Here is a 25,784-nt window from a genome sequence, read left to right as displayed (position 1 = left end):
GAGGCAGCAAGTGTGGTACAGTAACTGGGTACCACAGAGGTTGGTGACCGTGCACAGCCCTCCCTCACTCAAATCCAAGTCAACTGCAAGTCATGTCATCATCTTGATGCCATGGTCCTCTTCAAGAACAAAGGACAAACACAACTTCTCTCTCCTGACCACTTCCACTAGGGGCTCTTCGCAAATTTGACAAAGTCAGCACTCCTATTTATTTCAACAAATATTTGCTAAGCACCTACTGCGTGTGCCAGCCAGGCAGCCTCTGTGCTGGGAGCCAGGCATTTGGAGACAAAACAATTCCTACCATCCAGGGAGTTTACAGATCTCCCAGGTAAGAAATAACATAGCACAGAGAAGAAAATCCAATCAATTAACCAATCATTCAATCATTTATTAAGCTGAGGAAACAAAAAGTCTCTGCCCAAAGCAGCTTAGATTCTAAGAGGAGTTAGTGGGGGAGGAAGTGGGGTTGAACATCGATAAATACCGAGTAGAAGGAAGGGTATTAGAGGGTTTGTCACTAACCGCTGGGGAGGACTAGGAAGGGCCTCCTTGAAGAATTGGAGCTGAGTCTCAAAGGAAGCTGGGGATTCTAAGAGCCAGAGCGGAGAGGAGAGTGTTCCAGGCATGGGGGCACAGCCCGGGCAAAGGTGCAGAGGTGGGAGGTGTAGTGTCCTGTAGGAGGAATGTCAAGACCTTGGTAAGGCTGCATTGCGGAGTGCGCCTAGAAAGGGGTTCTATGTAAGAAGACTGCAGGAAGGGGCCAGGACGTGAAGATTCTACAGGGAGCAAGTGATTAACAAAAGGCGGGCAGGATCGGGGAGGGAAGACTTCCTTCCGAATACAAGAAGGAACGGTCCTCCCCCACGGTACCGGAGGCATCAGGAGGGCAGGGCCTGACTTTTCCACCTTCGGCGCGCAGGCGCCTAATGTTTGCTGAATGAATGAACTTGGGCAGAAGGGGGCCCGGCGGGCCCCGGAGAGCTGGGCGCCCCCGGGTACAAAGTAGCGCCCGCACCTACCGGAGGCGGCACCAGAGCGGGCGACGACAGCCCAGGACGCTAGCGTGTACAGTGCGCGCGTGCGCACGGCGGCGGTCACGTGGGGTCAGAGGCGGGGAAGGGGCGAGTAAGACCCGTCCTCCCGGAAACGGCTTTGGGCTTCCGGGTCACGAGGCGGGGAGAGCGATTGCCGGAAGTAGTCGCTGAGGGAAGCCCAGTCGGACCCGGCAGTTGGGAGTGCAAGTTAGTGCCGGCTGGGAGCCCGGGGATCATGGACAGATAAGACTTGGCTGCGGGTGAGAAATGGGGGCGGCGCGGCCTGGGGGAGGGGGGCCCGTCCGTCAGTCAGTCCTCGAGCCTCTGCTGCGTGCGGGGCACTGTGCTGAGGGGCGGGAGGGGGAGGAGGGGCGGCTGCGTCCGAGGGGGCGGGACCCCCCGTGGGGGCAAGCTTGGGTCGGAAGAGGGGGCTGCGTCTGGGGAGGGCCGGGCACGGAGGGGAGGGGGTGTCAGAGGGGGCTTGGACTTAGAAAAGGGGGCGTGGGTCTGTCCGGGAAGGAGTTAGAAGAGTGAGGCTGCGTCTGCTGGGCGGGAGGGAGCAGAGCTCCCCCAGACTCCCTAAGACCATCTCCTCTGTGCTGTACGAGACAGAAAAGAGCTTGGGGGTCTTAGCTGCGGGAGGAGCAGGAGCAAAAGGGGGGGAGCCTGTCCTGCCGCCCCCCCCCTTTACTTCTCACCCCGTCATTTATCCTGGGAATGGAACCTTGTGTAAAAGTCATCACCGGTTGATTCTGACAGCATTTAATGAGGGCTCTCTCTGTCCGTGGCCCTCGGCGAGTTGTTATGGGGGTACACGTATAAACAAGGCAATCCCTTCTCTCAAGGAACTTTCTAATTTGTAGGGGATGGAAGACACCCCTGCACATAAACGTGCCGTAAAGCAGCCAGAGCCATCGGGGCTTGAGGAAGGGCAGTCAGCTCCCAAGTGTAGGCTGGGACTGAGGGATGGAGAAGCTCTGCTGGGGGTGCTATTTGAATGATTGTTCTGGGTGGAGAGATCAGTGTGACCAGCCCCCAGAAGTGCAGGGCATGTTCTGGAATCTTATAAAACACTGAAACTTTACCAAATCCAAATATTGTTTTTAAAAATTCCTAAATTTTATTTTGATATGGTAGACGTATAGAGAGATAGATAGATAGATAGATAGATAGATAGATAGATAGATAGATAGATACACACACAGTCCCTTCCTTCCCTGAAAAGTTAAGCACTTGGAGTCGGGAAGACCCAGGCTCAGACACTTAAACTAGCTGTGTGACCCTGGGTAAGTCCCTTCACCTCAGCAGCCTCTGTTCCTCCCACCCCACCCTACCCTATCTATCCCCATGTAAACCCGGGATGATGATAACACGTACAGGGTCAAGCACAGGTTCTGAGGATTTGCACTTTTTTGCCAGCTTTAAAGTGCTTTATAAGTGCTAGCTCTCATTACAGTACTTTTCACTTCCTGCTTTTGAGATTTACAGAAAAGGTCAGGAACTTAACTTTGATTACAATATGATACCATTTGTTTTGTGACCTGCGGTTTGTCGCCTTAGTGTTTGTCTTCAGGCACTGAATGTTATTTTGACCCTTTACTTCAGCGTATAATTATGTAATTTTACGTTTCTCTGATTTTTTTGTATTTGTGATTACTTAAGACGCAGTGATATTTCATTACGTTAATTTGCCATAATTTTGTTCATCTTTCTTCAGTAATTGTGTGTATGTACTATGTGTTTATATGTGTGTTCATATATACATACATATACATATATGTGTGTGTCTTTCTATCCTTATATAAATTTTTTACATCATCCATAAGTCTCTCCCTACTTCATTCCATCTTCCATTCAGCTCTCAAAGTGATCTGGTCTGACCATGTCCCTGCCCTACTCAGTAAACTCCAGTGGCTCTCTGCCATCTACAAGATCAAATATGGCATTCAAAGCCTTTCATAACCCGTCCCCACCCCCTGCTTTGTACCGTCTTCCTATATCTTCCACCTATCCCCTCCCCTCTATATTCTTTGGTCCTGTATCACTGGCATCCTTGCTCTTCCACAAAGGAGACACTCCATCTATTGGCTCCAGACATTTTCTCTGGCTGCTTCTCATTCATGGAATTCTCTCCCTCCTCATCTCCCTTAGGTCTCAGCTAAAATCCTACTTTATATAGGAAGTCGTTCCTGATCCACTCAATTCTAGTGCCTTCCTTCTGCTGATTATCTTCAATTTATGCTGCATACAGCTTGTTTGTACTTTTAGTTTGTGAGCTCTTAGAGGGCAGGGACTGTCTTTTATCTTTGTTTTGCCCAGCACTTAGCACAGTGCCTGGCATAAAATAAGTACATGATAAATGTTTATTGATTGACAAAAACAACCTTTTCTTATATACTTTATTCCTGGCAGACTCTAATTGTGACTCTGGGGAAACTACTTGGAAATGAATTGAATCTAGATTACAAGAAAGTACTTTAAGAACTATGGGAAGACTGAAAATGAAATCATGCAAAGGGAAGAAAATAGAACCAAAGAGTTTTCATTGACAGCAACCATGTAATTAAGTCAACAAGGACAACAAATTGATGTTATATATATAATAAAGGAGATCAGAAGAGATGGGGAAAACAAGGAATTTATGTTAATGTCAATATACACATGTTAGAGTGGGATTAACAGTCAATAAATTACAAACATTATAAACACAGGTGTAGCCATTTATGATCCTGTTTTGTTGGAACTTGCATGTTCTTTTTTTTTTAATGTTCTTCATATAATTTAATACCTGTACTTATCAATGGTAGTTAAAATAAAATGTGTGTGTTTATGTATGTGTATATAGTAAATGTATGTACACATTTCATATATACATATATTTTTAAAAAACCTTTAAATCCTTTTTGACCCACCCCCTAGATTCAGCACTGACAATCTGTAGTTTTATTTAAAGTGACCGTAACATCAACAAGCATTTATTAAAGTCTCCTTATTTGTAGAGCACCAGCGAAAACATAGTCTCCATCCTTAGAGAGCTCATGGTCTCAGACACAAGCAGTGATAATGTATAGTATTACATGCTACCTGTATGTCAGATGGGTTTCAGTCCCTTAAATTAACACTTAAGTTTACTGTTAGGATTATTCTTTCCACACCTTTTCACTCCTTAAACCTTCCACAGCTCTGTTTCTCTTAAGCTGACAATCTTGCCTCGTATTTCATTGAAGAAAATTGAGGGCATTACCCAAGAGCTCCCTGCTATTCCCTCCTTATCTCACTTCACTCAGTTGCCCTCAGCTGTTGTCTTTTCCTTCACCCCATTTCACATGAAATGGCCCTTCTCCTTTCCAAAATAAACCTCTCTGCATACAGAAGTGATCCTGATTGCCCGGTCTATCATCTCTGCTGTCTCACTAATCTTCAGTCTCTCCCTGTCTACTACCTTCTTCCCTACTGCCTATGAACATTGGGTCTCCTCCATCCTTGGAAAACCCTCACTTCGTCCATCGATCTCTGCTAGCTACCATCTCCTATTTTTCCTTCCTTTGGTGGCTAATCTCAAGAAGGCTAGTTACAACAGATACCTCCATTTCCTTTCCTGTCACTCTCACAATTCTCTGCAATCTGACTTCCAACCTCATCATTCAAGTAAAACCGTTCTGTCCAAAGTCATTAATGATCTTGATCCCCAAATCTAATAGCCTTTTCTGTCCTCATCCTTCTTGACCTTTGACACTGTTTTTGAGATTTTTATGACACTTCTTTATCCTAGTTGTCTGACCACTCCTTTGCTTTCTCTTTTCCTGAATCTTCATTCACAGTCTGTCCTGGGCCCTCTTTTCCCTCCATACTATTTCACTTGGTCACCTCATCATATAAACTCCCAGAGTTTCAAATATTATTTCTATATAGATGATTCTTAAATGTACAAGTCCAACCCCTAACTTTTTGCCAGTCTCAAGTCTTGCATCTCCAACTGTCTTTTGGATGTCAAACTGGATATCTGATCTTAAAGGTAAAATGTCTAAAACTGAACTCATTATCTTTCCCCCACACTTTCTCCTCTTTTACCCCAGGCTGGCAGCTGAGACCTTTCATCTCCCATATCCAATCAGTTTTCAAAACTTGTCACATCTGCTTTTATAACATCTTTAGTATATCCCTCATTTTTTTTAAATTTAACTTTTAACATTTATTTTCACAAAGTTTTGGGTTACAAATTTTCTCCCCTTTTATCCCCTCCCCCCCCAAACCCAAACATTCTAATTGCCCCTGTGACCAATCTGCTCTCTCTTCTATCCTCCCTCTCTGCCCTTGTCTCTGTCTTCTCTTTTGTCCTGTAGGGCCAGATAGCTTTCTTTACCCCTTAACCTGTATTTCTTATTTCCTAGTGGTAAGAACATTACAGTTGATCCTAACACTTTGAGTTCCAACTTCTTTAGCTCCCTCCCTCTCCACCCCTTCCCTTTGGAGGACAAGCAATTCAATATAGGCCAAATCTGTGTAGTTTTGCAAATGATTTCCACACTAGTTGTGTTGTATAGGACTAACTATATTTCCCTCCATCCTATCCTGTCCCCCATTACTTCTATTCTCTTATGATCCTTTCCCTCCCCATGAGTGTCGACCTCGGATTGCACTCTCCTCCCCATGCCCTCCCCTCTATCCTCCCCCCCACCCTGCTTGTGCCCTTGTCCCCCACTCTCCTGTATTGTGAGATAGGTTTTCCTATCAAAATGAGTATGCATTTTGTTCTTTCCTTTAGTGGAATGTGATGAGAGTAGACCTCATGATTTTCTCTCGCCTCCCCTCTTTATCCCTCCACTAATAAGTCTTTTGCTTGCCTCTTTTATGAGAGATAATTTGCCCCATTCAATTTCTCCCTTTCTCCTCCCAATATTTCTCTCTCACTGCTTGATTTCATTTTTTTTTTTTGAGATATGATCCCATCCTCTTCAATTCACTCTGTGCACTCTGTCTCTATGTATGTGTGCGTGTGTGCATGTGTGTGTGTGTACTCCCACCCAGTACCCAGATACTGAAATGTTTCAAGAGTTGCAAATATTGTCTTTCCATGTAGGAATGTAAACAGTTCAACTTTAGTAAGTCCCTTATGACTTCTCTTTGCTGTTCACTTTTTCATGGTTCTCTTCATTCTTGTGTTTGAAAGTCAAATTTTCTTTTCAGCTCTGGTCTTTTCATCAAGAAAACCTGAAAATCCTCCATTTCATTGAAAGACGATTTTTTCTCCTGAAGTATTATACTCAGTTTTGCTGGGTAGGTGATTCTTGGTTTTAGTCCTAGTTCCTTTGACTTCTGGAATATCCTATTCCATTCCCTTCGATCCCTTAATGTAGAGGGTGCTAGATCTTGTGTTATCCTGATTGTATTTCCACAATACTTGAATTGTTTCTTTCTAACTGCTTGCAATATTTTCTCTTTCACCTGGGAATTCTGGAATTTGGCCACAATGTTCCTAGGAGTTTCTCTTTTTGGATCTCTTTCATGCGGTGTTCTGTGGATTCCTTGAATATTTATTTTGCCCTCTGGTTCTAGAATCTCAGGGCAGTTTTCCTTGATAATTTCATGATGTCTAGGCTCTTCTTTTGATCATGGTTTTCAGGTAGTCCCAGAATTTTTACATTGTCTCTCCTGAATCTATTTTCCAGGTCAGTTGTTTTTCCAATAAGATATTTCACATTATCTTCCATTTTTCCAATCTTCTCGCTATGTTCTGTGATATCTGTCTTTCTCATAAAGTCCTTAGCGTCCATCTGTGCCATTCTAGTTTTGAAAGAACTATTTTCTTCAGTGAGCTTTTGAATCTCCTTTTCCATTTGGCTAATTCTGCTTTTGAAAGCATTCTTCTTCTCATTGGCTTTTTGGACCTCTTTTGCCAATTGAGTTAGGCTAGTTTTCAAGGTGTTAATTTCTTCAACATTTTTTTGGTTCTCCTTTAGCAGGGAGCTGATCTGCTTTTCATGCTTCTCTTTCATCCCTCTCATTTCTCTTCCCAGTTTTTCCTCCACCTCTCTAACTTGATTTTCAAAATTCTTTTTGAGCTCTTCCATGGCCTGAGCCCATTGGGTAGGCTGGGACACAGAATCCTTGATTTCTGTGTCTTTGTCTGATGGTAAGCATTGTTCTTCCTCATCAGAAAGGAAGGGAGGAAATGTCTGTTCTCCAAGGAAGTAGCCATCAGTAGTTTTATTTCTTTTCCCTTTTCTGGGCATTCTCCCCAGCCAGTGACTTGACCTCTGAATATTGTCCTCACACCCACCTCGCCTCCTGGTCCTCCCAGCCAGCGTTTGGGGACTGGGATTCAAATGCTGCTTCCCACCTTAGGGCTTTTGGCTGGGGCAGGGCTGCTATTCAGTGTGAGAATTAAGTTCAGATGGTCAGGTCGGGGCAGGGCCGCCTCCCAGGCTCAGTTCCCTCAGGGGGTTTCTGCACAGACCTTCCACAATGGATCCAGGCTCCCGCCCGCTTGGGGAGCCCCTGTCTGCAACCGCCTCTCAGCTTCTATCTCCCGGGGGCGCCCGAGCCATGGGGGCACCCCACTCCGCTCTCGACCCGCCAAAGAGACTCTCTCACCGACCCCCGTCACCTGTGGGTGGAGGGGCTTGTGCCGCCGCTGGCGATCCCGTCCCCGTAGCCCGCTCGGATCTTTTCCTCACGGTGTCGCGGCCGCTGCAGGGCTGCCCTCTGCTCCCAGTCCCGGCGCCCAGTCCGCAGCGCAAAGGACCCCCCGCGAGAGGTTTGCAGGTCTCTCCGGAACAGAAATCTCCCTCGCTCCAATATTCCGTGGCCTCTGGGTGCAGAATTCACCGTGAGTTGGTCCCCTCTAGCCGTTCTGTGGGTTGTGGGTTCGGAGCTATGTGTATGTGCGTCTTTCTACTCCGCCATCTTGGCTCCGCCCCTTATATCCCTCATTTTTGCCTCTGACACTTCTACCATCCTGGTGCATGCCTTCATCACCTAACCCCTTGACTATTTCTGTAGCCTCCTGTTTGCTCTTCATTCCTCTAGTTTCTCCCCACTCCAATGCATCTTATACTCATCTGTCAAATTGATCTTCCTAAAATGCAGGTCTGACCTCTATCCAGTAAATTCCAGTGGGTTCCCTCCTGACTCAAAGGTTGAATATAAATTCCTCTCTTTGGTATTCAAAGCCCTTTATAACCTAGTCCTCTCCTCCCTCCAGTCTTCTTATACCTTTCTCCCCCTCTACAGACACTGATCCAATGGCCCTGGACTTATGGCTGTTTCCTAATACAGCATCCATCTGCAGACTCCTGAGTATTTTCCCTGTCTGTTCCTCATGCTCTGTCCCCACTTACTGACTTTTTTGTCAGTCTCCAGGTCTCTGCTGAAGTCCCACCTTCTACAGGAAGCCTTTCTTAGTCATCCTTAATCTTAGTGTTTTCCCTCAGAGACTACTCCCAGTATATCCTGTCTTGTATCAGAGATTGTACGTAATTGTTTGCATTTTGTCTTCCCTGTTAGACTATGAGGTCCTCAAGATCAGTGACTACTTTTTTGCCTTCCTTTGTATCCTCAGGACTTAACACAATGCCTGGATCATAGTAGGCACTTAATAAATGCTCATTGATCAATTGCTCTCAACAATCTTCATGGCTCATTGTACCCCTTCCCAGGTTCTCCCTTGAGAATATTAATGTTTGCTCCTCATCTTCCCTTCTTTTCCTAACCCCTCTCCCAATGGGATCTCCCTATCTTGCCCAGGCTGGAAGCATGGTGGCCGCTCACAAGCCTGGCTCCCCTTCTGATTTACATGCAAGTTTGATTTGTTCTGTTTCTGATGTGGACCAGTGAAGTCTCCTTAGATAGCCTGGTGGCCCCACCCTCTGTAGCGTTCACTATATTAATGCCTGACTTAATGTAGGCACCCATTTGGCACTAAGATACTACAGCTCAGCATTCCCAAACTCAAGGGAACGACTAGCCTCAGCCTCTCCTAGAAGAAGGGATTACAAGCATGTACCATCACTCCAGCTGGTCTGTGTTTTTCTAATAGTCCTTAATACCTTTTGGCATTATAGGGCAGATTTTAGTTAACCCAGCAACAAAAACCACAATGGAATCAGGAAAACTCTTTGTGGAGAGCATCAAGCCATCTATCCCTCTGGCTAGATCCCACATTCCCTGTAGACCACATGACTCATGCTGCCCACAACTTCCTGCCATGCTGACTTTTTTCCCTTTGGACCTCTCTGAAGGGCCACGTGAAACTGGTCCTTTATGTTTTCCACTTTTGTTTGAGGCTCCCAATCTTAAAACCTAGCTTTGCCACTTACTACATCTGTGATCTTGGACAGGTCATATGTCCTTTATAAAACCTTCATAATTCAACCTGGGGATTGGATTCAATGACCTTTAGATTAGATGGCTCCTTCCTGGCTATAAATATATGTATCATCCTCTGATTCCTATCTTCTTTCTTTCCCTGTAGTCCTTCCACATCTCCCCCTGGCATGGGCCCTACGTTTATGTGATGCCCTATCAGTACTTCTTTTGGGGGTGGGGATTATAGGGGAATGAAAAGATAGAAAAGACATGGTTCCTGCCTTAAAGACCTTGCAGTGCAGTAAGGAGATAACATATCCATATTGAATATGGGTTCTATTAAATATAAGCAATTCCCTTCATCAAGCAGATTGCAACCCATCCATTTTTGCCAATCCATTCACACTAATCTTCCCATGAATTCACCATAGAGTGCTCCACCCAGTCTGTAGGAGCTTGGTGTTCTTAGCTTTCTGTGGATACCAGTGGATCAGGCAGGCTGTCCATCAGTGTCTAGTGTCTTTTGCTCTGTGACCAGCCCATCTATTTTTCTGGCCACATACTTATCTGATAATATTTTTATATGATTTTTCATACATAGAATATTATTTTTAGAACTATAAGGGACATTAGAGGTCATTGAATCTAACCTTTTCATTTTACAGATAAGGAAACTGGCATACAGAGTCTGCTTGCCAAAAGTCACACAGCTAGTAAGTCTCTCAACTGGGATTCAAACCCATGTTTTCTTAATTTCAGGTCCAGTATTCTATCCACCACACCATCATGCCTCTTAGAATTTTGGGGTTGACTTTGGGTAGTTGCAGGGCTTTTTTTAATGGCCCCAAATTTCCTGAAACAAAGACCCACTAAAAAAATTCAATATACTTTTATTTGAAAAATAGGTCACAAACTCTTGAGTGCAGACCTGTTCTACCATTGTACAAGTTACAAATGCTTGACAGCTGAGGGCAAGCGTTTAGTAGCATTGAACAGTGAATAAAAATCCACATAAAACAAATGTCATACTAGAACCAGTATGACCTCATCTCCTGCTCTTCCATATTGTTGCATCTGAGTCAACGCTACTCTTCAAACACATTTAAAAACTCTTAAGAATTAAGTTAATACGCTCCCCAAATCCTCTCAATTCAAACTAAACTTACATTTAATGGCTATCAACAGTTTCTCTCTGTTGATACTAGCTGAAGTACAAATGATGCTGAGGAATGATGCTCCATTCTGCTGTACAAGCCTTAGACAGTGGCCCCATCCTGGGCCTTGACTTCTTAGAAAGCTTCTGCTCCTTGGTTTGTTGCCTGCATGGCAGTTCTGGCTTAGAGGTCACAATGTAGAGAGGGGCTCTGGAAGTCACTGAAAGGGAAAGTAGCTACAGGACAAGCACCCATGTTTTAAAACCACCTACAAGCTTCAACATGTATTTCTGGTAAAGCACAGCATTGCACAATTTGATCCAGACACTAACCTATTGGTCCTCATATGCTAGAAGAGTAATATTTCACATCTGGTTAAGTGTCTTCCACATCTTACCATGCCTGATCAAATGAGATGCTGTTCAACGTTTGATATTCTCCATCATTCACATGATACATAAAGGTTTGGTCATTTTCATCATTTTCTTCATCAGAACCTCTGTATTCCTTTAATATAGGTTGTTTGGTTTTTGGTTTTTGGATAATGATGTTAACCCCAAGTCCAAAAGGAATGCAACATAGTGTATCTCTGGTCAGATATGTCTGACTCTAGATTCAGAAGGAAAATATTTGACCAGTGTTGGGTGGATTACACTTGTTATCTGTTCATATTTAAGCTCGACCACTTCAGAACCAGATAAGCCACCACCAACCAGTATTAGGTGGACAACCTTAATGTCAGAGATACATCAGGCATCAGAAACTGCTTATACAAAGGTTTCTGGATCCATGCAATCATTTCACACATGAAACTGACTCCGGCAACATTCATATTCAGTGTTTTGGTTTTTTCCAGATCAGAGACAGCCTACTTATTTTGAATGGCACCAAACTCAACAAGTAGATGACAGACAGCTTTGGAGTTAGCAGTAACAGTCTGCAAAATGAACTTTGTCCAGTGATCTCTGGTAGTTTTCATTCACTTGACTTCACTGTCAGAAGTCATTTTCTCTCCCTTGTTGTCAGTGTACTTAATTTGTGACATTTGCTTAAAGGTGCCTAGATGATGCCCTTTGGAGGTATTTCAGTCTTGCTAGCATAGGACATTCAAACCCTGCTCCTGGAGTAGCAAACATCTTTCTAGCTCTGCCATTGTGACATTTGAAGCATAAAAAATATATTCGAAGAAATGCTCTGTACCATCCCACATGTTTCTTGAGGATGTCTCCAAGGTCAGCAACACAGAAGGCATCTTCATCATCATCAGAAGAAAAAGAAACATTAATTTGGGGGTAAAATATCCTTAAGAGTAAGCCTTCATCAAGTAAATTGGAGTCAAGTTTGTCCTTGCGAAACTGTTCATGGTTTCCAGGCATTCTTCAAAAGGACAACAAAATAGGAAATGAAGAGGTGGGATTTAGAGGCTAGCTCTTCAAGAATGTAAAGAGGCCACATTATGGACATCTCTGAATACTAAGCTAAGAAGTTTGAAATTCATTGATTCTCTATTGTTGATTTGGTCTCTTCATAAAGTTAGTGCTAATGGAAGAGAGGAAATGGGTGCATGGTAAATTTGGAGGCAGAATTGACAAGATTTGTAATAGTTGAGCATGTTGCCAAACTTCACAGAACAAATCTTTGTTTGATTTGTTCTGTGAAGTTTGGATTTAGTCAAAGGGCTGCACTTGAGGATCTAGAGGGCCACCTGTGGCCTCGAGGCCACAGGTTCCCTACCCCTGGTAGACATTTGAGCATGATCATGAGGACTGGATTATAATCTGGAAGAGGCAGTACATGTAGATAACACCTGTGAGAATCTAGAAGCCCAATACATGCATTCAATTAGCAAGTGTCCCTTACCTTGTATGGGGCATAGAGCCGTGGAGCAGAGAAGATGATCATTGCGATATGTCCCTGCTTTCGAGGATCTTAACTTGTAGTCGGAAAAGTGAAATTGTAATAAGGTAAATAGAGTTTAGAAAGTGCTAAATGTGCAAGAATACAAAATGTTCTGAGAACAGGTGAAGGAGAAATCTCTTTGGGATTATGCCTTAGGTCACTCTCGAGTTAACTGTGTGATTGTTCATGTTGTGTCCTGTGCTTGTCATTCATGGTTTATATGCAGTTCAAGTCTTGTCATGAGAGAGTTCATTAATGAGAAACCTCTAGGTAACCAATTTATTTATTTTTTATCCCACCACACATATTAGAAGTTTCATCTTAAGTGTTTGAAACATGAGCCTAGAGCCAGAAAGAAGACACTGACTTTATGTTCTCCAACAAGGATCTTTCAAGTACCTGTAGGATTTGTCATGGAATCAGCAGAGTTTAAAGGGAGCACGTCTGCACTGATCTTCATGGGTTCTCTGGCCAGTTTGTAGCTTTTTGTAGAACACTTTTCATCATTACTTTAATACCTCAAAAATATGTATTTCAGCAACACAGATCACAACCTCTCTACCCATTTGTGTGTAGTCTTCATGAGTTGTTATGGTTAAAAAAAAAATCTCAGAGTAGGAAGGAGCCTGAGAGGCCATCTTATCCAATCTTTGTTTGGACAAGACTGGTCCCTGGACAGCCAACACATAGTGTGCATCACAGGGCCTCTTCTTGCAGCCTTTCTAATGTGGTGTGACCAGCCAGTTTGCTTTCCACTGGAATAAGCCCCCACAAACCACTGTGCTACAGTGAAGCAGCAGAGTCTGCCTGTGTGAAACCAGTCATTGTGAGCACTCCATTAGTAAGCTAGTGCTGAGAGGTGAGACAACAGAATGCACTTTTTAAACAGGGACACATTAGAGTCGTGGTCAGGGATAGGGCAGAGAGGTACATGTGTATACACGCACACACACATGTGCACACATGCACTACTCAGAGTTTGCCAAAGTTCTGAAAGGATTGGTCTGATACTGATTCCAGCCCCAACCCTGTGGTGGTACAGCCAGACTGCACATCCCCACCTGTTGGTAGGCTGCTGTCAGTTTTATCTGCTCTGAGCTCATTCCTAACAATAGACATTTACCCTTCCAGGAGCTGGTGGGCACCCCCGGCAGCAAGCCTTAATAACACTGGCTTCGTGTGGCCAGGCAGGCCGTTTTTCTGGGTGCTCATTGAGGACAAGCAGCCTCCACTGCCTCCTCTCTCTGGCTAAGACCTGATAGCCCAAGTTGTCTGGTGCCAGTTGTTTACTTTCAGAAAGATTTAGGCAATGGCTGCTCCTCCTTTCACCGGGCTCACAGCAGTTGCTGATGTAATTAAAGATCTAGACGCTCAGATAGCTGTAAGTAAGCTAATTAATGCGACCATGGCATCTGTGGCCAAAGTTTTTGAGTGTGCACCATCTTGTCATGCTAACAGGCTCAGGCCATTTTTAAAAGGCTGATCTGGCACGATTAACAGAACCAAAAGATAACTTACTCTTAAAATTGTTAAGCTTTGTGCTTATTGGACATAACTGCATTGAGTGTCAGTGCATGATGTGGTGTGTCAGTTAACATGAGTTACTAATTTCTGAATCACTGGGGCTGTGCCCCTTTCTGCAGAGGTGGTTATGGTGTATAAGTGGAGTTTCTTTTTGGTTATTTGAATTTAACACATATTTTCCCCAGATGATCCTATGTCTTCACCAAATGTTCTGTTTTTATATAAACCTCAGAAATATCTTACTCTTTCCAGTCAGTGTCTGTGTATGACTTTTTGGTCTGTTTGTCTTCTTTCTGTTCTGAAGACCCTTTCAGAGAGTTGTTAAAGGAGAGATGATTTCCAAATGTCAGGGAAAAGCTATGCATTCGTTTCTCTCTCCATTTTTATAATCAAAGGTATTAATTTGTGACCATTTGAGGTGAACTCAGATTCTGAAAAAATCTAACAAACACACAGTTTTTTAAAATGTCCACCCTTTGTTACTGATGCTTCTAAAATATATTTTTATGTTTTCTTTCCCCAGTTGATTGGCCTCGGTCCCCATAATCCCAAAAAAAAACAGGACCTTGACAAGCTCCATGAACTGAAGGCCAAAGCTCGACAGATTATGAACCAGTTTGGCCCCTCAGCCCTGATCAATCTCTCCAACTTTTCATCCATAAAACCGGAACCTTCCAGCACCCCCCCTCAGGGGTCCATGGCCAACAGTACCACAGTGGGAAAGATGCCAGGCCCCCCAGGGGCAGGGGGGCGTCTTAGTCCAGAAAGCAATCAGGTATCAGTTGTCCTTTCGGCATGGGCTTCTGGGAGCTTTGTTCATTGTTTACTAATGCCGGTGTTATTTCTCTATGATAAAGGGAATATATACAAGCGTTGGGGTAAATTATTAGAAAAGAATAGGATAAGCATGTTTGAGTCAGTTGAGCTGTAGCTTTCTTAATTTAGTTCTATATTTTCTTCAACCCAGCCACCATTCTGAGACCTCAGTTGTTATAATTAAGCACCTACTGTGTGGCAGGTGAGAGGCAGAAGGGTGTAGTAGATAGAGGGATAGCCTTGGTCATTACAAACTGGGATTAAGTCCTGCCTCTGACACTCCAGCTTGTTACCCTGGGCAAATCACCGCTCTAAAACTATGAATGGCCCATCAGCACTGGCAGAGGAAGTGTCCTCACTGGCAACAGGCTTTTGCACAAATGAAATTAAAGATCCAGACCACAAAAAAGAAAATATGTTAGGCACTAGGGATGCAGAAACAGGGTAGTCCTCATCCTCAAGGAACTTAAAGAGTCTACAGCATATACACACTTTAGATACAGAATAATTTGGGAGAGGGGAAGAGCACTAGCAGCTGGGGGGATTTAAAGAGGGGGCCCTGAAGCTGAGCTTTGAGTGGGAGCTGGACATAAGGAGGGAGAATTTTCCACTTACAGCAGACAGTCTATACAAAGGCACAGCGTAGTGCAGAAAACAAATAGGCCAACTTGGCTATAAGGTGGAGGGGAGTGGGAGATAGGATTGTGAAATAAGCCAGGAAAAAGAAGGGATGGGAATAAGCATTTCTACAGCACCTACTATCTGTCAGGTACTATGCTAAGCACATTTTTACAAATATCTCATTTGAACGACTCTCCCGTGAGGTAGATATTGTCATTACTCATGTTTTACAGTTGGGGAAACTAAGGCAAATGGAGGTTAAGTGATTTTGCTCTTGTAAATAAACATCTGAGGCTGGATTTGAACTCAGGTCTTCCTGACTCCAGGCCCAGCACTCTATCCACTGAGCCACCTAGCTGCCTCTAAGGAGGTAGGTAGGATTGTAGATTTAGAGTTGAAAAGGATGTCAGACATTATGTAGTCTAACCTCTGTGTTATTGATGAGCAACTTGGGGCCCAGAGTTGTTAATTGGGGTCCTAGAGTCTAAGTCAGATTTGAACAGAAGTTCTTTGTCTCCAAATCCAGCAGTCCTTCCACTGTTGCGTAATGAATTTTTACTTATTTTGTTAAATGCTTCCGGTTACATTTAATTTTGTTCTGCTGCACTGGGAGTTTGAGGGACCCTAAGGGTGGGTTGAAGAGGTGGGGAACTTATTCTAGTAGCCCAGGTGTGAGACATGAGTCAGGGGAGCAACATCTAATGGAGGGACAAATCCAAAACACATTTTGAAGGAAGAATCAGTATAACTTAGTAATTTGATATGAGAAAAGAGAGTGGGATGAACCAAAGATCAGACCCCCAGCGCTTCTAGCCTGCACAACTGGGAGAAAGGTAAGGCTGTTGATCCCAAGTGAAGCTCAGAAAGAGGCCCTTTGTGCAGAGAATAAAAGGTCAGGTTTAGCAGGAAACCTCCCCCTGGTCAACAAAGCCAGGAGGTGGCCATGGGGGCAGTGGAGCACAGCAAGCAGAACTTAGATGGTTCCTTGGTGCCTTTGCCTGCCCTGGGGTCCTCGGGCATCTCTGCAGTCCCCCAAGTTCTCAGAATCTTTACACCTTCCTGGTTTACGTTGCTTCTCCAGGTGTGCAAGGCATTGCTGTCCTTTCCACCTGTTCTTCCTCAAGTGTGCTCCTGCCAGAGCCCTATGCTCCTCAGAAGCTGTTAGAGCTAGGGGGAGGAGGAATTTTCTAACCAAGGTCCTGTGGTGGGGGGTTACCTTGGAGCCTTGCATTGCTGGACAGACAGCTACAGGGCAGAATTTACATTAACCATGTCTTTAACTCTCATCACAAATTGACCTGTTTATGTATTTACCTAAAGCATGGCTAAGAATTCTTCCTCTTCACTAGGTTTTAACTAAGAAGAAATTGCAGGACCTGGTTAGAGAAGTAGATCCCAATGAACAGCTGGATGAAGATGTGGAAGAGGTAGGGGGATGGGTGCAGGCGGGGTGAGCAGCCTTGTGTACAACCAGACCCATAATGGTCTTTTCTACCCCTTTGACACAGTGTGAGAATTCCTTCTTTAATATCCCTGATAGGTGGTTATCCAGCCTCTGCTTAAATACTCTGTGATAGACAGCTCCCTGTCTCACATAACAGCTGTAATTGTTAGAAGTTTTTCCTTAGAATAAACCAAGATTTACCCCCAACCTCTTTGGCATTGGAAGAAATTAAAGCCCAGAGAAAAGCCATTTTCCCACGGAAGTCACCAAAGTATTAAGTAGCAGAGTTAGGTTTCAGATCCACGTCCTCTGCTCCAAATCCTTCCTGTCATACCTTCTTTTCCTCTCCTTTAATGGTACCCTGTAGGAGGTCCACAGGAGATTGACTAGGAGGTAGAGGCCAGAAGACCTTGAGGTGTGAGTGCCCTCCTGTGGTGAGCAAAGTCGATCATGTAGAATGTGCAGACAGTAAGTTCAGGCTCTAATGGAGACCAGCCGTATCTCCTTTGCCCATTGTTTCCAGGCTGCTGCACGACACCAGGGGAAATCTGGGTGAATGGTGAGGCAGACAGTCATTGAGCTTGATGCTGGGCAATGAGGCTGACAAAGTTTTGTTTCCCAGTTGAATTTTGACTAGTTGTGTAGGCTTTGTGGTGACTCATCCTCACAGTACTTTTCTTGGACTCCCTATATGTGCGTGCTGTACCTGATCAGGTATTAGTCAGCTCTTCCACTGGATGAGGAACAGCTGGCCCAGGAGAGGATGGAGACTGGTGGACATCCAAAGAGAGTAGAGTTGGGTGTACAAGTAGTCCACCAAATGCCATTCGCCCTCATTTGCTTATAAGAATAGCTGAGAGTAAAGGCCTGGTCAGTACATGACATTGTCTGTGCTGTCCCACCCCCTGCTGACAGGAGTCCTGTCTGACTCAGGCAGCTGCCCCTGCAGTTACCCATCTGCCCCTGGAGTTTAAGCCAGAGCTCAGATATGGCCTGTTTTCCTGCCATCCCTCCAGATGCTACTACAGATTGCTGATGACTTTATCGAGAGTGTTGTGACGGCAGCGTGCCAACTGGCCCGGCATCGAAAATCTAACACTTTAGAGGTCAAAGATGTCCAGCTGCATTTAGGTGAGTAATGTGCATGCTCTGGAATGACTGCTGCAGATCTGTGAGAAGGCCTGAGAGTGCCAGGACAATGGCTAGAGTCACTGTGATGTGCCTGAGCATTGACCATGGCATAGAGGGCACTAGAGGAAAGAAGCCCCAAGTTCCCCTGGGAGAAACAGCCAAGAGCAGAATGTACACCCACTGGTTCTGCAGTTGGAAGGCCTGGATTCAAGTCCTGACTCTGATATTTACTAGCTGGGGGTGAGGGACCTCTCTGAGCCTCAGTTTCCTAATTTGTAAAATGGAGCTGTTACTGGTGCTTGTGACTTAACAGAGTTGTGAGGAAATGTGAGCTGCTGCTATAAAGGCTTTGAAGCCATTAGGAATTAATCCACAGACATGATCCAGTGTGTCTTTTTCAGTAATTCAGTTGAGCAGGTATTTACTGAGCAAGTGGATGCTTGTATGACCCTTGACCCAGGCAGTGCAGTATGGGGGGAAGTGACTCCAAAGACCTGAGTCAGACCCTGGCCTGTCATTTGTCACCTGAGTCATTTTGAGCAGGGCAGTTAAGCTCTCTGGGTCTCAGTTCCTCCTTTTGTAAAATAAAGGGAGTGGATCAGCCCTGCTAGCCCTAGAGCCTATGAACAAGACATGGGCCTGCCCTCTGGGAGTTTATGCTCTAATAAGGGACATGACATGTGCTTAAATAGCTGTACATCAGGCATAATGTGAAAGTCCAAACAAGAGCTTTGGTCTGAAGAGGGAGGTGTCATCTGGAGTGGGAGGATCAGGGGAGGCTTCATAGCTGAGGTAGGAGCTGGTGAGGTAGGGACCACAGGGAAGGAGATTTCCACATTTGCTCAAATGCTCCGAGCATTTTCAGGACTTGGCAAGGTGTCATTTTGCTTAGAGTGGAGGCTGTGCAAAGTGAGCTATTGGGACCTAAATGTGAAAGTCCTTGAAAGCCTACTCTGTGCCAGGGGATAGAAGGAAGATCACCATTTCATCCTTAACCAGCTTGCTTTGTTGCCAAAGAGATAGGGCACATGAAAATAATAACCACTGGCACAACTGTTTTTAGCTATTTAAAAAAACTGACTGAAGTAAGTGTCTTCCAAGACCTAGAAGCAAGTTTAACCTAGTTTACTCCCTAGCTCAAGGCAGAGCATGGGAAAGGCCAGCTCCTCAGTGGGTAGAAGTTGAGGAGCCTCTGGAAGTAGCGTCCCCGTGTCTCTTCAGCTCTTCCCTGAGCATCAGTATCAGCAGCAGGTAGTAGAGGTCTTTGCCAGATACCTGTACCCCACCCCATGCCGGCTGTGATCAGACAGTGTAAGCATGTCTTGGTTTACACAGAAGCCCATATCTGTCAATGATTTGAATCAAAAACTGGCGTGAGCTATTCTAATTTACTGACCCCTGACCTGAATCCAAGAATTTTTGTAAATGAATCATGCCAAAGTTTGGTTTGGTTTTGTTCCTCCTGCCCACTCCCTAGCACTTCAAACTATGGGTAGACCTATTTATTTTCTAGAAGTTAGCCCATTAAATAGTGAAACCACTTATTATTCATTTAGCGACTAGGTGAAACAGTAGGTAAGAGTACTACATATAGATGCATGAACACAGTATTAGGGATTTCAATAAATCAGTTCATAGAATCCTGTAATATAGAAGGTAGAAAGGGACCTAAGAGACCATGTAATCCCACCCTTTCTTTTTATAGAGGAAGAAACCCAAAGCCCAGAGACTAGTCTAGGGCAGGCGCTTCATTACTGTCTCTTGTGGTTTATAGTAACACACTGGACATCAATTATCTCACCAGCCACACAGGTCCCAGGTTTTAGCACGAGTTGCTTCCCGTTCCTCTGCCTGGCCCAGTTTTTCTGCATCTCTCTGCTTTTGGCACCCTGCTCTGGTCAGCACCTGGCTTCCACTCCTAGTCTATTCTCTCCTGATGCTCTCTGCCTGACTTAGTGAGGGGCTGCAAGCCTACTTCAGGCTCTCCTCAGAGCGTGCCTCCGTACTTGGCCCCTTCTCTTTCTCTTCTCCAGGCTTTTCTGCTTACCCTCTCCCAGAAGGAAATTCCTTCAAGGTCAAAAGCCTACAACTCCCGGGGAACTCTAAATAATGTCTGCCCACAAACAGCAAACGTTCTCTCCCCCCCACCCCACCCCCACCTTCTGAACAACCAGCTCTCTATGACCACATCTTTTTGGGAGGGCATTTTTCCCCAGGGTTACATCCATTTTCTCAGGTCTAAAATAGGGATGATAATAATTTAAAACTGCCTATCTCACAGAGTTGTGGAAAAAGCACTTTGTAAATACAAAAACGCGCAGCTGAGTGGCATAGTATATAGAGTGCCAAGCCAAACCTGGAGTCAGATGACTCATCTTCCTGAGTTCAAATCCAGCCTCAGACACTGAAGAACTGTATGGGCATGTTGTTTAACCTTTAACCTTATTTGTTTCAGTTTCCTCATCTGTAAAATGAGCTGGAGAAGGAAATGGCAGACTCCTCCAGTATCTGCCAAGAAAACCTCAAAGGAGGTCAGGAGGAGTCAGACACAACTAAAAACAATTGAACAACAAAATCCTAAAGAGCTTACATCAGTGTGAGTGGTTATCATATGCAAAGCATTTGTGCAAGGAACTAAAAGGTCCATGTGAGTTAGTTAGCTGTGAGACCTTGGGCAAGACACTTAAATTCTCTCTGCCTCAGTTTCTTCATCTGTAAAATAACAGCACCCAGCTCCCAGGCTTGTTGTAAGGATCAAATGAGATAATAATTGTGAAGGGCTTTGCAGACTTTAAAGTGTTCTAGCAATGCTTTCTGTTCAATATTACATGCTTTCTGATGCCAGGGAGTCCTACTAGGTGTTGTAACCAACCAGCATTTTATTGAGTTCATGTCTATGACTTAGCCCTGTGCCTGACTCATAAGAAGTGCCTTATAGGGGCTTATTGTTTGAGAGCTGCATGATCCAGCCTCTCATTTTACAGATGAAGAAACCTAGGATCATAGAAGGCAAATGACTTTTCCAGTGTCATACAAGTGGTAAGGGACAGAAGCAGGGTTTGAACCCAGGTTCTTGGACCCCAAAGCCCAGTGCTCTTTCTACTGTTCATGTTGTCTTTGGGAAGTTAAAAACCTTCCCAAAGTAAATCCTATTATGAATGTTACACCCGCATCCAGTGTAAGTTACTGGTCAGAACAAGATCAGTAAGTGGGCCCTGAATTCTTGAACTCTACTCAGTAAGTTTCTACCCATGTGGCCAGACAAAGCCTGGTGCTCTATAGAGCACAGTAGCAAGGTCCTCAGACTGGCTTTGAATTGACGTGGTTGAAGAAGGCCAGGTAATTGTCCCCCCACCCCTGCCTTGCACATCCATCTACCCTTGATGTTGAATTCAAGCCCTTCCACAAAGACTTTCTCTGACTTCTCGGCTCCCCAAAGTTGACGTTCATTCTGCCCCTCGTACTTTGCATAGGCTTTGCTCATACTCTGCACATTTTATTTTGCACATTATATGTCACTTTGTATTTTATTTATCTTATTTCTTCACTTTTTAATTACTTTAGCATTTTTAAAAATTTGAGTTCCAAATTCCTTACCTCATACCCCTTCCCCATCCATTAAGAAGGCAAGAAATATATCAATTACACACATGAAGTCATGCAGAGTACATTTCCATATTAGCTATGTTGGAAAAAAAAGGCAAGGAAAGTAAAGAAAAAATTTCAAAGTATACTTCAGTTTGCCCTCGGAGTTCATCCATTCTTTTTCTGGAGATGGAGAGCATTTTTCATTATGTATGGGCCCTTTGGAATTTTCATGGATTGTTTTATTGATCAGAGTAGCTAAGTCTTTCATGGTTGATCATCATTGCATTGTTGCTGTTACCGTGTACAGTATTCTTCTGGTTCTGCCCACTTCACTTTATCAGTTCATGTAAGTCTTCCCATATTTTGCTGAGCCTATCCTGCTTGTCATTTCTTATAACACAACAGTATTTCATACATATGCTGCTATACAGCTCTCTTTGTGGTGGCCAAGAACTGGAAATCAAGGGGATGCCCATCAACTGGAAAATGGCTGAACAAGTTGTAATATATGAATGTAATGGAATACTGTTGTGCTATAAGAAATGATGAACAGGAAGACTTCAGAGAGGCTTGGAAGGACTTATATGAACTGATGCTGAGAGAAAGGAGCAGAACCAGGAGAACTTTGTACACAGCAACAACCACAGTGTACAAGGAATTCTTTTTTTTTTTTTTATTATTTTTTAATGTTTAACAATCACTGCCATACAATTGAGATTTTATCCCCCCCACACCTACCCCCCACTACCCCCCTCCCTCCCCACGACTGCATACAATTCTGTATAGGTTCTACATATACTTTCCTATTGAGTATATTTTCACTATAGTCATGCTATGTAGTCAGACTAAAATAAATGAAAGAAATCATATAACAAATCAAAACATGATACACAAACACATACACATACACAAACATGATCTGCTACATTCTGCAAATGACTTCCATATTTCTTTCTCTGAGTGTGGAAGGCATTTTGCCTTGAGAACCACCTTTGGGATTTTTTTTTTTTATAAGAAGTTCTTGTGTTATTACAAAATTCCAAGTCTACCAGAAAAAACTCTCACACACTGTGGTCATTGCTGTGCACAAAGTTCTCCTGGTTCTGCTCCTTTCACTCAGCATCAGGTCATATAAGTCCTTCCAGGCCTCTCTGAAGTCTTCTTGTTCATCATTTCTTATGGCACAATAGTACTCCATCACATTCATATACCATAATTTATTCAGCCATTCCCCAATTGATGGACATCCCCTTGACTTCCAGTTTTTGGCAACTACAAAGAGTGCTGCTATAAATATTTTTGTACATGTGGGACCCTTTCCCATTTTTATGATCTCTTGTGGATACAGTCTTAGTAGCGATATTGCTGGGTCAAAGGGTATGCACATTTTTGTAGCCCTTTGGGCATAGTTCCAAATTGCTCTTCAGAATGGTTGGATGCGCTCGCAGCTCCACCAATAATGAATTAGTGTTCCAACTCTCCCACATCCTCTCCAGCATTTATCATTTTCTTGTTCTGTCATGTTTGCCAATCTTATAGGTGTGATGTGGTACCTCAGAGTTGTTTTGATTTGCATCTCTCTAATCAATAGTGGTTTAGAGCATTTTTTCATATGATTATAGATATCTTTAATTTCTTCCTCTGAAAATTGCCTGTTCATATCCTTTGACCATTTATCAATTGGGGAATACAAGGAATTCTTCTGGTAGACTTAGCCCTTCATCACAGCCATGTAAGGACCTAAAAAATTCCCAGTGGACTCTTGAGGCACAATGCCTTCCACATCCAGAGAACAACTATGAAATTGGATCACAGAATGAAGCAGACCATTTTCCCTTGTGTTATGTTTTGTTTTGTTTGATGGTTTCTCCCATTCATTTTAATTCTTCTATGCAAACATGACTAAGGTGAAAATGTATTTAACAAGAATGTATGTGTAGAACCTATATAAGATTGCACACTATCTCAGGGAGGGCAGGGGGGAAAATCTAAGATATATAGAAGTGATTGTAGAAAACTGAAAACAAATAATTTTTTTTCAAAAAAAGAGCTGCTATAAATATTTTTGTACATATAGGTCCTTTTTCTTTTTCTTTGGTCACTTTGAGATACAGACCTAGTAGTAATATTATTGGGTCAAAGGGTATGCACAGTTTTATAGCCCATTGGACATAGTTCCAAATTGTTCTCCAGAATGGTTGGACCAGTTTGCAACTCTACCAGCAATGCATTGGTGTACCTGTTTTTCCAAATCTCCTACAGCAATTATATATTATATCTTTTATAATTTCTTATAAATTTCATAAAGGCAAGGACCATTCCTTATTCATGTTTTGTATGCTCCTCCCCCCCCCCCCCCCCAACCCCAGCACTTAGCACTAATTGGATAGGGACAAAGTGAGGAGAAGAGAGCCTCAGTGATGGAATAGAAAAGTATTTTTTTTAAACTCTATTGGGAAAAAGGGGAAGATCACAGAATGGATAGGCACACTGCTCATGGTGGAGTAGATGTTAAGGAAAGACCATGAAAGCTAAGGTGCTCAACTCTTCTTTGACTCCTGTTTTCTCTGCCAAGGAGAACAGTCTTTGAGCTAGCAAGGACCCAACCCCCTGTAACTTCCACCTACCAGGGAGAACCCCAACCATCCTTGATGAAGCCCAGGGGAGCTAGTGTATCCCATGGCATGGAAAGAACAGGCAGACGTGGCCCCATCTGGGGGGCATGAGCAGGAACTAGTGAATACGCATGCCTCTCTCTGGATTAAAAATGTGTGTGTGGGTCTGTAACATGGTTAGTTCATCCAAAAACCTTCAAACTTAAGGCGGAAACATAGGGATTTCCAGGATTTTTCATCTGTCCCTTCTAAGTGCAATTACATAACCAGTGGTCAAAGACTTACTCAAATTGTACGTCCTCCTCCCGCCGTGGGAGAATGATACACATGGGATTGAAGGCCAGGAGGAATCAGCATGGTCCCAGGCAGGTTAGAGAAGCCTCGCCTCCTCTTATCAGTCATGAAAGAGGAGGCCCTGATCTACTTAGATTTCAGGACCTCCTGACCATCAGCAGGCTTCCCCCCCTCACCTGGGCATCCTTCTGTCTTCCAGAGCGCCAATGGAACATGTGGATCCCAGGTTTTGGTTCAGAAGAAATCCGACCCTACAAAAAGGCCTGCACCACAGAGGCTCACAAACAGGTACAGAGGAGGGTGGGCTGCAAGAGAGAGGAGGACAGAGCAGCTGTCCTCATGTCCTTTAGTCTCCACCCGCCAAGACGGGCCATTGGAGACATGGAGCCCCTCGGTGGCAGGTTGGCCCATCCTGTGTGCAGGATGTGTGCATCTGCTGTCTTCCATGGGCTCAGTTGGTGCCGTCAAGTTTTACGTAAGAACCATAGCTGCAGAAACATGTACTAGGCCTCCTACAAGTCTTCACTGTTTTGAAACTTTGTTCCCAGACCCAGGAAATAACATCACGTCTCCTTTCCTCTTACCCAGTGAACAGACCACCATCCTTGCCTTATGAGTAGCTTGAATGTGATCTTTCTTTCTCTTTCAGAGAATGGCCTTGATCCGCAAAACAACCAAGAAATAGTCCATGGGAGGGGCAGGGAGAAGACAGCACTGCATTTGGAGACACTGGAGAGGCCTCCGCAATATCGCCTAGGGAATTTTTTTTTATGCTTTAAAGAGAAGCATATATATTTTTATTAACAGTACAGCAATATCTATAGTGACTGAGGAGACCTGCCAAAAAAACCTAGCCATTATATGGTCCCAGTTCCCTTCCCTTTCACTTGCCCTCTCCAAAGGGAGCAAAGTATCTCAGCCCAAAGGAGGTTTGATTTGTGGTTTATCCTAAGTGGTTGTCCAAGGGACAGAGAGCATTCTGGTCTTGTTTGGTGCGACAGTAGAGGTTTCTGTTTCCCTCTCCTCCCCGTACTTTGTAATGTCAGTGTTTATATGAATATGACTTTGATTTGTTTTTCAAAAATAAAGATGTTATTAATCTATCAGTGCAGGGTGCACTGTCCTGGTGCATCCCCTTTGGGGATAAAGGAGTGAAGAGATGGGGAGACAATGGGGATACAACTCTGTAGACAGCAGGGGGCAGTATTGCATTTCTAACTAGACATCTCAGGACCCACTACTAGAGTTTTCCAGAATTGTGTCCAAAAGCCAGTCAGATCACTAGTGGGAACAGGATGATGGTTTTGGCCTATTTATTCCAAAGGAAATTGGACAGAAGAAACTTGTCCCCTAA

General features: G+C 44.0%; 1 protein-coding gene across 3 annotated transcripts; it reads left to right on the top strand.

Moving 5' to 3' along the window:
* Positions 1–1,089: 1,089 nt before the first annotated feature.
* Positions 1,090–25,536, top strand: TAF12 (TATA-box binding protein associated factor 12). Of its 3 annotated transcripts, XM_072609591.1 has the most exons (7): positions 1,146–1,297; positions 10,010–10,057; positions 14,445–14,696; positions 16,708–16,785; positions 17,819–17,933; positions 24,630–24,718; positions 25,080–25,536. In XM_072609591.1, exons 3-7 carry the CDS (start codon positions 14,529–14,531, stop codon positions 25,113–25,115), a joined length of 486 nt encoding a protein of 161 aa, XP_072465692.1. In that variant the 5' UTR covers positions 1,146–1,297; positions 10,010–10,057; positions 14,445–14,528; the 3' UTR covers positions 25,116–25,536. The 3 variants fall into 3 exon arrangements, with proteins under 3 accessions (XP_072465691.1, XP_072465692.1, XP_072465690.1); XM_072609590.1 differs by lacking the exon at positions 10,010–10,057 and having other exon boundaries at positions 1,090–1,297; XM_072609589.1 differs by lacking the exons at positions 1,146–1,297; positions 10,010–10,057 and adding an exon at positions 13,674–13,778.
* The last annotated feature ends 248 nt before the right edge of the window (positions 25,537–25,784 follow it).

This window comes from Notamacropus eugenii, chromosome 5 (genome assembly GCF_028372415.1).
Source record: "Notamacropus eugenii isolate mMacEug1 chromosome 5, mMacEug1.pri_v2, whole genome shotgun sequence".
Taxonomy (NCBI): Eukaryota; Metazoa; Chordata; class Mammalia; order Diprotodontia; family Macropodidae; genus Notamacropus; species Notamacropus eugenii.
This window is presented reverse-complemented; position numbering and strand designations above follow the sequence as displayed.